Below are 16,698 nucleotides of genomic sequence, written 5' to 3' on the forward strand. Positions count from 1 at the left end.
CAACAAGGTCTAACTTACAACTAGGTCTAACTTACGAGGGCCAACTACTGAATCAAAACGTGTCGGCTAGGCAACGTTTATTGAGTCTGATTAAACAACTGTCAAAATGGGCATTCCCAGGGAAGCTGTACGACCCCCGACACACAGAGGCTTAGGTGAGTTTACAGGAACATGTCTACAAAAGATCAGCAAATGTCAACTTTGTCCACCGATCAGAGAGCAGCTGGCCACGGATACCATGACCTCAGATGACATGCTGCTAGCTCGATATGACAATAGTGAAAACCCAACCGCAACTCAACCACGACACACATCAAAGTCTTGTTGTCTGTGTCACCATACGAGGAGTGAGAATATAAAGGTGCATGTTGAGTTCACTCTAAAGCAGTGACTCAAACTGGGGGACGGGGGTCCCATCATGAATTATGGGATAGTAGGGGTGGGGGGAAAAATCGATTCACCTAAGTATCGCGATTTTTAATGTCACGATTTTTTAGATCGATCTTTTATTCCAGAATCGATAATCGCAAATTAAAAAAAAAAAAAAAAAAAAAATTTGGTGCTTGCAGTCAGGCCACTCACTGAACAGCAGGCCAGGCGCCGCCTACTGGTTTACTAGTGGTTTTATTACTTTATTAGTTAGTCTGAAGTAATAATTACACTTCAGGGTTAAAGTGGGTGCATCTCATTGTAAAATTGGACTTCAAACGGCCCAAATCTGGCTTCAAACGGCCCAAATTTCACGCGCGTTGGCCCATATCGGCCTGGCCTGCTTGGTATCTAATGCCCGGCCTGAATTATGATCCCAGTCCGCCCCTGTTTTTAACTATATCGCCCAGCCCTACTCATGATATATAATATACAGTCTCTAGTGTATGATTCAACTTTTCCCATGTTCTAATCTAGTGTAAAAAAGCAAACAAACTGAAAAAATAAAAGAAAAAAATAAACAAAAATCGCAATAAATCGTAATATCGAATCGCAATAATCGTAGAATCGCAATACTTAAGAATCGCAATATAAATCGAATCGGCACCCAAGAATCGTGATAGTATCGAATCGGGAGATAAGTGAATCGCCACAGCCCTATGGGATAGGGGAGGGGGGGTGATGCCGATAACCGATATTAACATTGCTGTTACGGCCGATAACCGATATTTTCCAATGTCGATATGATCTGTATAAAAAACAGTTTATATTGATCATCTAATTTTGTGCATACTAAAAAACATAAACACTGAATTGGCATATGTCTTTATTTCCAAAACATTTGGAAAAGCCCATAAATCATAGATTTACGGCATTGTTTCCTCTCAATAGAAACATTTTGGCCAATATGATCATCAATATTAACATTGCTGCTATTTTGTTCATTAGACGGATATAATTTATAAAGAAAGGAATTACTAATATCGGCCGATACCGATATGATTGTGGATCCCTGATTCATTTTAAGCTTTTAAAGCTTGAGAAACACTGCTGCTCTAAAGCGCTGTGTGTGTGTGTGTGTGTGTGTGTGTGTACTGTGTGTGTGTGTGTGTGTGTGTGTGTGTGCGTGTGTGTGTGTGTGCGTGCGTGTGTGTGTGCATGTTCAGATGATTACAGGGAGAGAGGACACACTTCTTGAAACAGGACAGATGAGAGCCTGTCCTCCTGTAAACACAGAGGTTGAGGGACACAATAGGTCAAATATAGACACAGAGGTGGTCAAACTCTTGTCCGTGGATCAAATAAATTCCTTGAGGGATTTTCATTGAAATTGCAACAACTCCATGTGTGGATGTAAATTGCCACTCAAGCCTTAGACCTATTGCATGCTGTTGAAACTAGCCAATCATTCTATACAGCCTATAGGTGTAATACTAGCTTATTGTTAACCCATTGATACCTGATGCAGCATTTGCGTGTATATCCCTCATTTGTGTGCGTATACAATGGCAGGCCGACATTGTAAATAAGAATTTTGTTCTTAATTGTCTCGCCTGGTAAAATAAAGGTAAAATAAAATAAAATAAATCCCTTTAAGACCGCGAACCGCGTTAACGTGGTTCGCGGTCTTAAAGGAGACCCATCATGTGCCAGAGGGAACTCTCTGAGGTGGATGAGACCAACAGGATGGAGGAGATTGGCTGTGTGTGACGTGCCTCAATCCCAGTTAGCCAGCTGTGTGTGTGTGTGTGTGTGTGTGTGTCTGTGTGTGTATATGTGTATGTATGTGTGTGTGTGTGTGTGTATGTATGTGTGTGTGTGTCTGTGTGTGTGTGTGTGTGTGTGTGTGTGTGTGTGTTCTGCCTGCTGTGACTGACGCCATTGTGCCTTGCCACTGAGCACTCGCCCTGTTCCCACAGCCCAGGCCTCTCTGGATTAGACACACAACAGCTGTATTGTGTGTGTGTGTGTGTGTGTGTGTGTGTGTGTGTGTGTGTGTGTGTGTGTGAGAGAGAGAGAGAGAGAGAGAGAGAGAGAGAGAGAGAGAGACAGAAGAGAGCTAGCCCAAACGTGTGTGTGGACGTATGCATTCGTTGGCAGCATGGAGAGACGTTTGTAGGGGGGGGGGTGAGGGTAGGGGGGTGAGGGTATTATGGGTAGGGGGGGGTGAGGCTAGGGGGGTGGTCTGTAGGGGGGGTGAGGGTAGGGGGGCTGGTCTGGACGCCAGCCTAGCTTCTCACTACCCAGTTCTTCTGGCTCACAGCCACTGTGTACAGTGTGACTGTTGTAGGGCTGTCCTCCTCCTCTGAGTCGATGGAGATTCCTCAAGTCGTGCAGTTGTTTTTCCCCTCATCTAAATTCCAATCTTAATTTCATTTGTTAATTTATTCTTGTTTAGATGAGATTTAGGCCTATTAGTTTTTGAGAAATAGGCTAAAGAACTGTTTAAAGACCCCCTAAAGTCATGTTTCAAGATGTGTATAAAATACTCTACTTTGAATAATAATTTGTGTCTGATGGTTTTTGCGGTCGAATTAGGTTGAATTATCTTGTTCAAATCCTTAAAATGACTTCCCCTCCTTCTCCCTCATTTAAAAATTCAAAGCAACCAATCAGAGTTATCTAAAATATAACTAGCCAATCACAGCATACAACACTGGCTTTCAACACATTCTCACTCGTGACTAAGTGATGACGTTCCTGATGGATCTGCAGTATATGAGGACTTGGGGGTGAGAATGTGTTGGGGCTTTGCAGGGGGTTCCCCAAGCCCCGGTCACCGGTGATTTCTCTGCCTAGTGGCCAATGTGCGACCGGCTGCTTTATAGATTTAATTTTTGGAGGGTTGAGGCCATAGATATAAATGCCTAAATATCGTAAATACCTATTTATATGTATGGTTGAGGTAGAGCCATATGAAATCCGTTTAATTTTTTTCCAAATTCCAGTTTATTTTTTTCCCAAATTCTTTATTTTTTTCGTTTTAATTGTTCTGAATTCTGTGTTTTGCTTTTTACGCTCATTTTACCATCATAAATAGTGTCTAATATGTGGGGATGAATACATTTCCACAATTAATAAGATACTAGAACGACCGCACCGCAGATTTATGCCTCCGCCATTAGTTCATTATTGAGTCCAAATTGCCATTTGAGGCAAATTGGAAGAAATTCCGTCAAGGCACTCCTGAGATGTTGCGTTACAGAGCTTGGAAATTGGGTGTGTGAGGTCACAGTGACCTTGAACTTTGACCTTTAACCATCAAAATCTAATCAGTTCATCCTTGAGTCCAAGTCGATGTTTGAGGCAAATTTGATGAAACTCCGTCAAGGCATTCCTGAGATATCGCGTTAGCGGTGCTGTGTCAGTCTCTGTCTGCGATGAGCCTACCTCATGTGGAAAGACCACGCCTCCACCCGTATTCAGACCACGCCTCCGCCCGTATTCAGACCACGCCTCCGCCCGTATTCAGACCACGCCTCCACCCGTATTCAGACCACGCCTCCACCCGTATTCAGACCACGCCTCCACCCGTATTCAGACCACGCCCCTGCCCGTATTCAGACCACGCCTCCGCCCGTATTCAGACCACGCCTCCACCCGTATTCAGACCACGCCTCCACCCGTATTCAGACCACGCCTCCACCCGTATTCAGACCACGCCTATTGATATAGGCGATATCAATAGCCGTTGATATTGATATTGTTTTTACTCCTCTCTCGTGAACGTTAGTGCGTTATTATGGATCTCACCGGACTTGGCAAGACCCGCCCTAAAATGCCTCTGATTGGCTAGTACTCGTAAACAATGACGTAATCCTGACAGGCACTGTTTTGTTTGTTTGCACAATGCAGTTCACTCATGAGCGTAAGAGAAGACTGAGGATTGTTCAGGATCACACAAGTCACACAAGTCACCCAAATTGAGGTGGAAAAAGTGGCATTCCCTGATCCTTTCCCCTGCAACTGATAAACAGGCTCACTTCTGTCTTGTCTCTTCCTGTTTAAAAACCCACCCACCCTCCACACACACACACACACACACACACACACACACACACACACACACACACACACACACACACACACACACACACACACACACACACACACACACACACACACACACACACACACACACACACACACACACACACACACACACACACTTCCTGTCTACAACCTCCCCTGCAATGTGCCCCTGATGGCTGCCCCCAAAACAGCCCTCTGGAGGGGAGAGCAGGAGGAGGTGGAAAAGGAGAGTAGCAGCCTGGTGACTGATCTCACTGACACATCACAAGATCACAACCCCAGCCTTCCTCCTCCTCCTCCTCCTAGTCCACTCTACCCCCCCACTCTCCTCCTAGTCATCTCTACCCCCCCACTCTCTCCATCCCTCGTGTCTCCTAGTCCTCTCTACCACCCCTCTCTCTCCATCCCTGGTGCGTTCCCTCTCTCTGCTGAGCCCACCCACATCGGCCCCACACTCCAGCAGCATGTGTGAGCCAACAAACAGAGGTGCCTCTCAATCTGAGCTGAGCTGTTTTAATGAAGACTTGTTAGAGAACATGAAGACTTGTTCTCTAACAAGTCTTCATTCAAACACCCTGTGGCCTTCAGGCCTTGTTAGAGAACATGAAGAGAGGCCTGAAGGCCACAGGGTGACAGACTCCATCTCCAAGAAGAAAACACAATACCATGGTGTCTGAAACCAAGCTAAAAACAACATCAGGCTTTGTGTGAATAGAATTGAGGAGAACAGAACACATTGGAAAAGGTTAGAACATAACAGAAAGTGTTGGAATAGATTAGAACATGTTAAAGCACATTAGAATGGAAAAGAACATAATGGAATAGAGAGGCGATTGAGGCAATTGGCATCTTCCAGCTTAGCTGACAGCACAAGAATCAACAGGAACGAATTCCACCCAAACCTAGTCCGCAAAAAAATAAATAATAATAAATAATAATAATAATAATAATAATAATCGATCAAAATTCCACATGATCGAATCAATTCCTTAACGATCAATTATCAATTTTCGATAAGTGATGAACATCCCTAGTGTAGACTATGCTGTGTAGACTGAGCACTTTGGAAGTGCTCTGGCCTCTGGGCCTTCAAGTGTTCTGCTATAAACAAAAAAAAAAGCTTTCTGTGGACACGCCCCCTCAGCCTACATCAGAAAAGAACATGTTAGATGACATTGGAATAGAATAGAATAGAGCAGAACATGTTCAAATGGAATAAAACAGGATATAGAATACAATCTATATTGACCCCAAGAGAAAATAGCACAGCAACAGAGCGACACCGTTCCTCTACTTGTCCAGATGGAATGAACACTGGCACAACACACATTTAAGGAGGGGGGGAATCGCTGGCGGCAGATTTGAAAAATCAAAGAGGGGCAAATGGGGGTGGGGGTGGAGGAGGGGGTGGAGGTGGGGTGGAGGAGGGGGTGGAGGTTCCCGCTTTTCTTTGGCAAAATAAAGGCGCGGGCGACTCCCTCTGCCACGGCAAACTGCACTCTGTCTCCATAGAAAGCAGCAACAATATGCCAATGGTGCCTTATGGGTGGCTGGGGATGGGGAAAGGGTCTGGGGATGCGGGGGGGGGGGGGGGGGGGGTGGCTATTGTCACTGGGCTGCTTGAATCAACTGAGCCTTATGGAGAGACTGCAAATCAAGTTCTAAGCCCTCTCTAAAGACCTACCCCCTGTCTGTCTCTAAAGACCTACCCCGTCTGTCTCTAAAGACCAACCCCCTGTCTGTCTCTAAAGACCTACCCCTGTCTGTCTCTAAAGACCTACCCCCTGTCTGTCTCTAAAGACCTACCCCCTGTCTGTCTCTAAAGACCTACCCCCTGTCTGTCTCTAAAGACCTACCCCCTGTCTGTCTCTAAAGACCTACCCCCTGTCTGTCTCTAAAGACCTACCCCCTGTCTGTCTCTAAAGACCTACCCCGTCTGTCTCTAAAGACCTACCCCTAAAGACCTACCCCTGTCTGTCTCTAAAGACCTACCCCTGTCTGTCTCTAAAGACCTACCCCCTGTCTGTCTCTAAAGACCTACCCCCTGTCTGTCTCTAAAGACCTACCCCCTGTCTGTCTCTAAAGACCTACCCCCTGTCTGTCTCTAAAGACCTACCCCCTGTCTGTCTCTAAAGACCTACCCCCTGTCTGTCTCTAAAGACCTACCCCCTGTCTGTCTCTAAAGACCTACCCCCTGTCTGTCTCTAAAGACCTACCCCCTGTCTGTCTCTAAAGACCTACCCCCTGTCTGTCTCTAAAGACCTACCCGCTGTCTGTCTCTAAAGACCTACCCCCTGTCTGTCTCTAAAGACCTACCCCCTGTCTGTCTCTAAAGACCTACCCCCTGTCTGTCTCTAAAGACCTACCCCCTGTCTGTCTCTAAAGACCTACCCCCTGTCTGTCTCTAAAGACCTACCCCCTGTCTGTCTCTAAAGACCTACCCCCTGTCTGTCTCTAAAGACCTACCCCCTGTCTGTCTCTAAAGACCTACCCCCTGTCTGTCTCTAAAGACCTACCCCCTGTCTGTCTCTAAAGACCTACCCCCTGTCTGTCTCTAAAGACCTACCCCCTGTCTGTCTCTAAAGACCTACCCCCTGTCTGTCTCTAAAGACCTACCCCCTGTCTGTCTCTAAAGACCTACCCCCTGTCTGCACAACATCCACACACAGCCAGCCTACCAGAGGATAGAGCCATATGAAATCCGCGTTAACGGAATCGCGGAATTGACCAATAAAAATGGAATCTACTGTAAAACGTGGAATACTGCAGAATTTGACATAATTGGGCTGAAATTCAATATATAATGTTAATAAGGTGATGTCACACACACAGCTGCCTGCCCTTATAGTGGACTCATCTGCAGTAACGTAACTATAGTTAACGAGCGCATTAACAAGCGCATTCCAAGCATTCCAGCAATAGCTTCGGCGACAACGTGCAGGAAGAACCCTGTCTGAAGTGTGCGTGAAGTAGCCTATAACTTTAGCGTTAGATGTCAGCTGTGAATGATTCCGCATCATTCGACCTTCTCACTATTCTATTTAATTCTGTTATGTTGTTCGTTTAAAATGTTAGCATAACGTTAACTACTTGCAGACGTCTTGATCACGTTAGATCAATACTTTGTAGACACAGTTATCAGTGTTACTTGCCTTCAAAGCCTTCGACCGTAGTCTAGATGGCAACAGGGAATGAAAGACGAAATATCCCCTTTTGCACATGATGAAGCTGGAAAAGTTTAAATTGTGGTGGTGTATTCTTATTCACTTGACACATGCCGTTTTTACACAATTTCTTCTTTCTCTAATACTCACGTTAAGACGTTCAAGTTAGCAAAGATAAACACCACCACTTCCTGTTATAACTTTCAAAATAAAATAGAAATACTGTTTGTTCACAGTTGTTTTTTCTTTACTTGAAGCACACAATGAGAAGCTTAAAAACACTTTAGAAACATAAAAAATATATAGAATGTTTTGTACAGTCATCTACTGTATTTCTGACTTGAATCACTTGTTAAAAATGGTGCATTGTTGTGTAAACTGACTGTTGTATCTTATTAAATTGTGGACATTTATTCATCCCCACATATTAGACACTATTTCTGATGGTAAATTGAGCGTAAAAAGCAAAACACAGAATTCAGAACAATTAAAACGGAAAAAACGGAATTCGGGAAAAAATAAAATGGAATTTGGAAAAAAATAAAACGGATTTCATATGGCTCTACCAGAGGAGTGACAGGGAAGTCAAAGCTTCCCACTGAGCCACAGACAGGAAAGGCTTTGGTCCAGAGGGACCAAGCAATGGAAGGAGGTGGTGACCGTTTGTGAACTAAAAGAGAGCGGGAAAAACTAGACTGTGAGGAAGGGACAGAGAGAGAGAGAGAGATGGAGAGAGAGAGAGAGAGATGGAGAGAGAGAGAGAGAGTGAGAGAGAGATGGATAGACAGAGAGAGATGGAGAGAGAGAGGGGGAGAGAGAGAGAGAGAGAGATGGAGAGAGAGAGAGAGAGAGAGAGTGAGAGAGATGGAGAGAGAGAGAGAGAGATGGAGAGAGAGAGAGAGATAGAGAGAGAGGGAGAGAGATGGAGAGAGATAGAGAGAGAGGGAGAGAGAGAGAGATGGAGAGAGAGAGAGAGAGAGAGAGAGAGTGAGTGAGTGAGTGAGAGAGAGATGGAGAGAGATAGAGAGAGATGGAGAGAGAGAGAGAGATAGAGAGAGAGATGGAGAGAGGGATAGAGAGAGATGGAGAGAGATAGAGAGAGTGAGAGAGAGAGAGAGATGGAGAGAGAGAGAGAGAGAGAGAGATGGAGAGAGAGAGATAGAGAGAGAGAGATAGAGAGAGAGATAGAGAGAGAGGGAGACTGGCAGAATGCAAGAGCCAGACATCAGAGGCTAATTTGAGAAATCACCACAAATTCCCCAAAGAAAAGTTGTCCTTCAAACTAGGACCATCGACGTTCCTGTCGAAGGCTGTGTTACTAGGGGTGAGGGGGGAAATCGATACACCATAGTACCGCGATATTTTGCCTGACGATATTGTATCGATATTTAATTATTATTTTATTTTATTTTTTATTTTTTTGCAGGCCAGGCCAGTCCACCGGGCATCTCCCCGAAGTGCCCAATGTTGCAGTCTGCGCCTGCAGTGGCGTATTGAGTCCAGAGAAGCTTAATAATGTAGCCTACGTGTGGGGCAAAAACAAAACAAAACAAAAAAACACTGCATGTTTTACTTCTGGTGAGGTCAAGGAAAAGGCAGGAAAAGGAGTTAGACAATATATCGAAATATCGCAATATTCAATATATCGCAATACTAGCATATCGCAATATCGCAATACTATCGTATCGTGACTCAAGTATTGTTTTAGTATCGTATCGTGGGCATCTGGTGATTCCCACCCCGATGTGTTACCAGACTGAAAAAGCCACCTCATAGCCTCATAGCAGGCTGAGTCATCTTCTGCCATCCAGTCCTCCCTGCCTGGTTACCAAGTGTAGTGTGACCTGAAGGAGGGGGGCCTGTTGGTTACCAAGTGTAGTGTGACCTGAAGAGGGGGGGGGGGGTCCTCCCTGCCTGGTTACCAAGTGTAGTGTGACCTGAAGGAGGGGGGGGGGGGGGTCCCCATTATCCTCCTGTCTGTCTGCCAGGTCTCCTCATCTCTGTGTCTTCTGTGCGTCAGGTGCCACCTCACCTCCACACAGCAAGCACACACATACGCTCCTACAGCCAAGCATCAGCATCGCACCAACTCCTCATCATGAGTCAAGAAGACTGCTCTGATGTAAGGCCACTAAACCACAGTGATTTAGCAGCGGCTGCCTTCTGTATGGATTTCATCTTCTGCCTATGCTACATAGTCAAAAAAGTGTTATCGAAAAGATTGATTTTGAGTCTCCATGTTAACAGTTATACACATACATACAGTATGCCATTTAGCGATGCTTTTGTCCAAAGCGACTTACAATATTGCATCTTATCAGGAACACAGAGAAAACAGCAACCATGCAACACAATCAATGACAGACATCTTGTTCAGGTTATGGTAATCCGTGAGGCCTCCAGTGGAGTTAACAAGGCTACGTTTATAGACTGACTGATTGTGTTGCTATTATAGGGAACAGTTTGGAACTCATGTCCTGTCAGTTAGTTGTACTAGTGTAACCGAGTTGAATCAGCGTGGATTCCTCGTGAGTCCCGAGTGGTAGCGAGTGGATTGGTTAAACTCACTCCCCAGGTATAAAGGCACGTTAATCAGCTCCGCCAAGGGAGCTAGCTCTCTTGGCGTTGCGGTTAACATGTCGGACTCCCAAGCCGAAGGTTGGCGGTTCGTATCCACCCCTGGACAAGCCCTTAACATGGGTTGCTGCAGGTACCACCTACACAACGCAGTTACACTAGCAAACACTGCACCAGGAAGTAAGCTTGGGTAACGATAATGTTTATGTTGTCGAGTTGAAACCGTTTATAATAAAGTCTTTAAATGCAAATTCTGACAAGTTCTCTGACTTTGTAGCTCAGCCACAAAGTAAAAAATAAAAATAATCAATGTCAAGTGTCCAGCCGTTTGTCAGCAGGCATCTTCCTACCAGAGTTAGCACTTAGCACAAAATGGATTGGATTTGTGAAAGCCTCACACTCATTTTGATCCTTAGTGCTAATCTCAGCAGAGCCGTGGTTTCTACGCCACGTGCGTCGCTGCTCAGACGACCACCAAGAGGAGCTGATGGTTCAGACGCTGCTCAGACGACCACCAAGAGGAGCTGATGGTTCATACGCTGCTCAGACGACCACCAGGAGGAGCTGATGGTTCATACGCTGCTCAGACGACCACCAAGAGGAGCTGATGGTTCATACGCTGCTCAGACGACCACCAAGAGGAGCTGATGGTTCATACGCTGCTCAGATGACCACCAAGAGGAGCTGATGGTTCATTTGCATTTTCTCACGCTGCTTCTCTGAGCTGCTGACTGACTGTCTGATAGACTAGAGAGAGAGCCCCTTTCAATCATTCACCCACCCAGGCACAGGGCTCACTGCACCCACTGCACCGAGGCACAGGGCTCACTGCACCCAGGCACAGGGCTCACTGCACCCAGGCACAGGGCTCACTGCACCCAGGCACAGGACTCACTGCACCCAGGCACAGGACTCACTGCTCCCAGGCACAGGGCTCACTGCACCCAGGCACAGGGCTCCCTGCACCCAGGCACAGGGCTCACTGCACCCAGGCACAGGGCTCACTGCACCCAGGCACAGGGCTCACTGGCGACAGGGTCCTTTGGCGGTTGGTGACACCGATACGCAATTGTGCCCAAACACAATATGAAGAAAGACCCCACAGAGACTCACATGCACAACCCACACATCACAGTCAAATGTGATTCAATCTGACTGTATTTACAGACTTGTGTCGTCTAAACGCTCAGCCACACACAGTCAATGAAGCTCACACACCTGTCTGTCCCCCCCAGAGCCATATAATAGAAGAGTTCCGACATCTCCATTCACTCCAATGGACCAGTTTTTTTTTTCCAGGAAGTAGAAAGTGGAACTCTTGAGTAAAAAAAGCAGCACTGTCGAGTTGCAGCAAAATAGACAGTTTGTGTTGTACTTTGAAAGGGTTTTTCATCCCTTGAATCAAATTGTACAAATTATCAGCTTTATTTTAGCATGCAAAAGTAGCGCGGGACCCATTCCTGGCTGTTCATTGGCTAATGAGTCTCGCATTTTGGTCCTCCACTGACGCCACTCTCTTACTAGAGGACACTAGTCCCGCCCACACAGCCACACACACATCCAACTCCCAGGTGCTTGGCTATTGGGATAACACCTCCTGGTCCGTTACAGACACTGGGGACTGGGAAGGGCCCAGAGGTAGGTAGGTAGGTAGGTACTGTAGGTAAGACGGTCGGTCGGTCAGTAGGTCGGACGGTCGGTCGGTCAGTCAGCAGACGGAAGTCCTCTTTGTGTGAATAACTGTGCAGGGTCATGTGTCGCTGGCTGATCTGGGATACCTGCTTTTCACTTTATGGTTGCAGCACAAGTGGAAAAGTGGAAACCATCCATTACAGCTGAGACAAAGGAAGCCAGGCTGACTCACTGGACTGTTTAACTGCTACTATGAGCGGGAGTTTTATCACCAGCAGGACCGGACAGGAATTCACAAGGTTACTTGTGGTCACTGCAGCACACAAGCTGTGACACACTAACGTGTTTGGCTGCCAATGTTTAAACTTTAAACCCAGGGTGCTCTAGTGGTTGGAGAAAAGCACTCTGTGACTTAAAGCTAAGCTCACACACATTCGATCCGCGGCTGCAACAGCCAATTTGCATCCCAAACAACAGCCATGTATCCGGTCAGCGTCCTTCAGCAAGACACTGAACCCAAAAGTGCCGACCCTCTTTCTAAGTTTGCCTCGGATAATAGCATCATGCTCAAATAAATGTAGAGATGAATGTCACATGCTTGTGGCGCTGGCATGGGCATAGCTAAACACGATACATGTTTATACTCTGTAGAGAGGCCATTTACACCTGGCGCTAACATGCGTTTTCTGTGATCAGATTGCAATCAGATTGTGTTTCATCACTTGAAAGTACAGGTGTAAACACCCCCAAAACGCATTGAAGAAGGATTGCAATCTGATCGGCCAAACCACCTCCGGAGGTGGTCAGGGATGCATTGTGTACACATTGAACCCAAGTGTAAATGCAATGTGTCCTCTCAATCTGGATACAGCAACTTTATGCGGATTGAGAGGACAACCATTTCTGCCATCTGATTGCAAGCAGATTGCAGAAAATGCATGTTAACGCCAGGTGTAAATGGAATCAGGCTGAAGTGATCAAATACAATCAGATTGCAATCTGATGGCAGAAACCACATGTTAACGCCAGGTGTGCCCTCTCAGTCTGTGGGAGAAGCCAACCTCTAGCGGCTAGAAACTCAACATAGGCTAGAGTCTAGCCTGGGGTGTGGAGGAGGAGAATATGTGGCTTTAACGCGCACCTAGGAGTTGATCATCCCTTACTTAACCACACACCTGATGCTGGGGAGGAACTTCACAGACTCACACATGGGCAACATGACAGCAAGCAGCGGCTGACACACTCTCTGGTTCAACAACACTGAGCACCTGGTAGCTGTCAGACACACGAGTGACAGACAGCAGGCATTAACCCCGACCAGCGCGGATGATATTGGGCTATAAAGTGTATTATAATCGCAGGTATACTGTAGCCTGTGTGCCATTTATGTTGAAACTTGGTGGTAGTGTCAACAAACTTGAAGACTGCTGCCTATGAACAGAGTGACAGAGAGAGAGAGAGAGAGAGAGAGAGAGAGAGAGAGAGAGAGAGAGAGACGTTTGTTTACCTGTAGTTCCGATTTCCATTCATGAGGTCCCTGCCCGGTTCCCCGGATCACAGTTGTCTAAACGCGGGGTCTCTTCCTCCGTTCGCTCCGGTGTCTCCCTCTCCCTCCTCGGCAGCGCAACGCCTCTGCGGCGCGTCCTCCCCTCCCCTCCAGGAGCCAGGGGCCCTCTCTGTCTCTCTCTCTCTCCGCTTCGGTCCGTCTGTATGACCGGGGGGGACCGGGGGGTCTTTGGTGTCTGACTCTGCACACCGGCGTCCTCCTCACACGGTCACCGTATCCGATCAGACTCCTCTGCCACACGGCGATCGATAGCTCGGGCAAACCTGCTGCTAAAGAAGCTAAGTTAGCCTGAGCTAGCCAGGCTGGAGAAAGTGGACAGAACAAACGAGACGAGCTGTCAAGAGATCATAGCAGCGGGTTCGTTGGGTTCAGATCAACTCCTTCCGATCTCTGATGCTGAAAAGCGAGAACACAAATCCCCCGCAGCACACAGAGCCTCTGTCTGTCTGTCTGTCTGTCTGTGTAGCTGTGGTAATTAGCTAGCTGGCTAGCCTCGGCTGCTGTTGGATAGTTGGAATTGTGACAGACGACGGGCACTACTTTATCGCGTTGAAAACAGTCGTTGACACACAGGCCCTTTTCCCGAGCAGAGGATCCCGACGAGATCGTCTCCTGTAAGTTCGTATCACGGCGCCGAAAGAAAGCTGTCAACTCCGGGTGGTGTCCTCCGATAAGTGTCCAGATGCTCTGCTCACACTGGTTTGACAGATCCACTCTGCGTTCAGCTTCAGCAGCGAGCAGCTAAATATGGTGAAGTTGCCTTTCTGACACCGACAGGAAGAGGTGGGCTCTGTGTCACCTGACGTCACGATCAATAACTCCGCCTCTAACCAGAGGGGAACGCTGCTTTTTGGCACATCATTTTCCGACCTACATCATCAACAAATAGACCCTTCTCACGGGGGCCATTTTGTGTCGAAAAGGCAGGGTAAACACAGGTGCAAGCAAAACACTAATGAGGGTTTCCAACTTCCAATCATGGCCCCCGTGAGAAGGGTCTATTATGTTATGGTTTTCATTAATGTGAGGGAGATCAGGAGTATCACCCCCGACTATCTACACTAAATGTGCAATGTGTTTGGTACTGAAAGTCATCATCAGTTGCTGTCTGAGGATATCGATAAAGTGTTCATCTGAAAAGGAAATTCTGAGTCAACAGTAAATGATAGTGTTGTTATGACCAAGTTCATGAAGAAGAAGAAAACAACCAGAAGTAATAAAAAACAAATTTATTTTCTTTAAAAAATAACCCTCCCCAACAGACTTCCCATACTATTACATACACAGAGCCAAAATAAGTTGCTTCCATGTCCTTTCATTCAAATCTATTGGGAAGTGCTATGACAAGGACTGTTCTTGATCAGTGGCTTCAATATTGCTTAAGTCAGTGAGGCTGTGTGGAGAGGAGAGGAGTGGACAGACTCTCCGGTGTGGAGAGGAGTGGACAGACTCTCCGATGTGGAGAGGAGTGGACAGACTCTCCGGTGTGGAGAGGAGAGGACAGACTCTCCGGTGTGGAGAGGAGTGGACAGACTCTCCGATGTGGAGAGGAGTGGACAGACTCTCCGGTGTGGAGAGGAGTGGACAGACTCTCCGGTGTGGAGAGGAGTGGACAGACTCTCCGATGTGGAGAGGAGTGGACAGACTCTCCGGTGTGGAGAGGAGAGGACAGACTCTCCGGTGTGGAGAGGAGTGGACTCTCCGGTGTCCACATGATGCATTTCCAGGGTGACTGCAATCTGGTCTCCCCTCTTCGCAAGGTGCTTTGTGGCTTCAGTAAGTGAAGAACTGCATCTGGATTGAGCGGTGCTGCTGGGACTGTAGGGTTAGGGTTAGGGTTAACCCTAACCCTGGGACTGTAGGGTTAGGGTTAACCCTAACCCTACAGTCCCAGGGTTAGGGTTAACCCTAACCCTAAGGTTCGGTTTAGGTTAACCCTAAGCCTAACCCTGGGACTGTCCCCAGACTGAAATATCTTAACACAGAGTGGGGGGGGGTGAAACACTAACCCCAACTGCGAAAGGCCCGGCAACTGGTGAGCCAAAATACATACAGTAACAGGTTAATATAGATTTATATATACAAATCACCTTGGACACAATGAAGGATCAGTCAAACGGTGTACAAAGGCATTTTGATTATGCAAGTTCATAAACATGATTTAAAAATCAAACTCATCTGATCCTTTATCTTTTTTTATCCCTTTCAGCTCAAAGGGGCTCTAACCATCAGATACGATTTGAGGCGCTTAAAGGGCAACTGAGGTGGAAATCTGAGACTGTCCCCACAGCGCCCTCTTGAGGATACACTCTGACACTAGTCACATTAATAATAACATTAATATCAATAATAATAACACAGGAAAAAAATTAAAAAGCAGTCTTTAACCATTACACAATCGAGGCAAAACGACTGACAGGCAGCAGTGAGCTCGAAGCTCCTACCTCTAAGGAAACCAAAATAAGGTGGCTCAGAATATCCAGTCATAAAAAATAGTTACATGCAACCCCCCCCCCCCCCCCCCATAAAGCCAGAAAGTGACTAGAGGTGAAGGCGGGGCATATTAATAAGTAGTAATAATAACGGTCCACCCTATCCTATGTAGCAAGCCCCTATCTGTGTTGCCCGTGCACACAGAGCACCAATGGGGATTGGCTATCACAGGCTCGGGGGACGGGTCAGGGAATGACACAGGTGTGTGATGTAGAAGTGAGGAGCATGGAGAGAGGGTGCTATTGAAAAGAGGGGTAAGTGTCCATATGGGTTGGTAAGTGCATTTGAAGAAGACGCCCTCTACATGCCAAGAGAGGGTACTGCAGGGGAAGAGACGAGATAGTGTGCTTATGTTAGCTAGGCTACACATAGTGGTGTCTGTAAACGCCTGCGTGGAGTAGGAGGGAATGGGGAGAGTTGTGTGATGAGGGATGAGGGGTGTGTGTGTGTGTGTGTGTGTGTGATGAGGGGTGTGTGTGTGTGTGCGGCAGAGCGCACTGTGCCAGTCGTCTACGTTGATATCGATCGATACATGTTGGAATGTGCAGAATGTGCAGAATGGGCAGAGAGCAAGGTCAGAGGTCAGTCGCTGAACGAGAGTTCAGCTTTGCAGCACTTTAGTGATCACAGACTTACAAACGCCTGCGTTCAAATCCCACAAAGGAGAGCTGACCTTGCCTCTTGCATCGGTTACTCTTTGTTCAGAAAGCTATGAGAGTCAGTGTGGGAGTGAACATATCAAAGTGTGTGTCAAGCCTCAGGACAGACAAGTCTCCCCATTCTGAAATAAAACAAAGTAAAAGA

General features: G+C 46.8%; 1 protein-coding gene across 1 annotated transcript in view; it reads right to left on the reverse strand.

Annotated features, from left to right (window-relative positions):
• Window positions 1-13,446, reverse strand: part of ago3a (argonaute RISC catalytic component 3a) — a 77,486-nt gene extending 64,040 nt beyond the window's left edge. The window contains exon 1 of the mRNA XM_083661293.1: window positions 13,342-13,446. Within this exon, the coding sequence (XP_083517419.1) occupies window positions 13,342-13,360 (19 nt within the window). The 5' untranslated portion in view covers window positions 13,361-13,446. The remainder of the gene's footprint in view (window positions 1-13,341) is intronic.
• Window positions 13,447-16,698: the final 3,252 nt, after the last annotated feature.

This window comes from Poromitra crassiceps (assembly GCF_964638095.1).
Source record: "Poromitra crassiceps genome assembly, chromosome: 26".
NCBI classification, from domain to species: Eukaryota; Metazoa; Chordata; class Actinopteri; order Beryciformes; family Melamphaidae; genus Poromitra; species Poromitra crassiceps.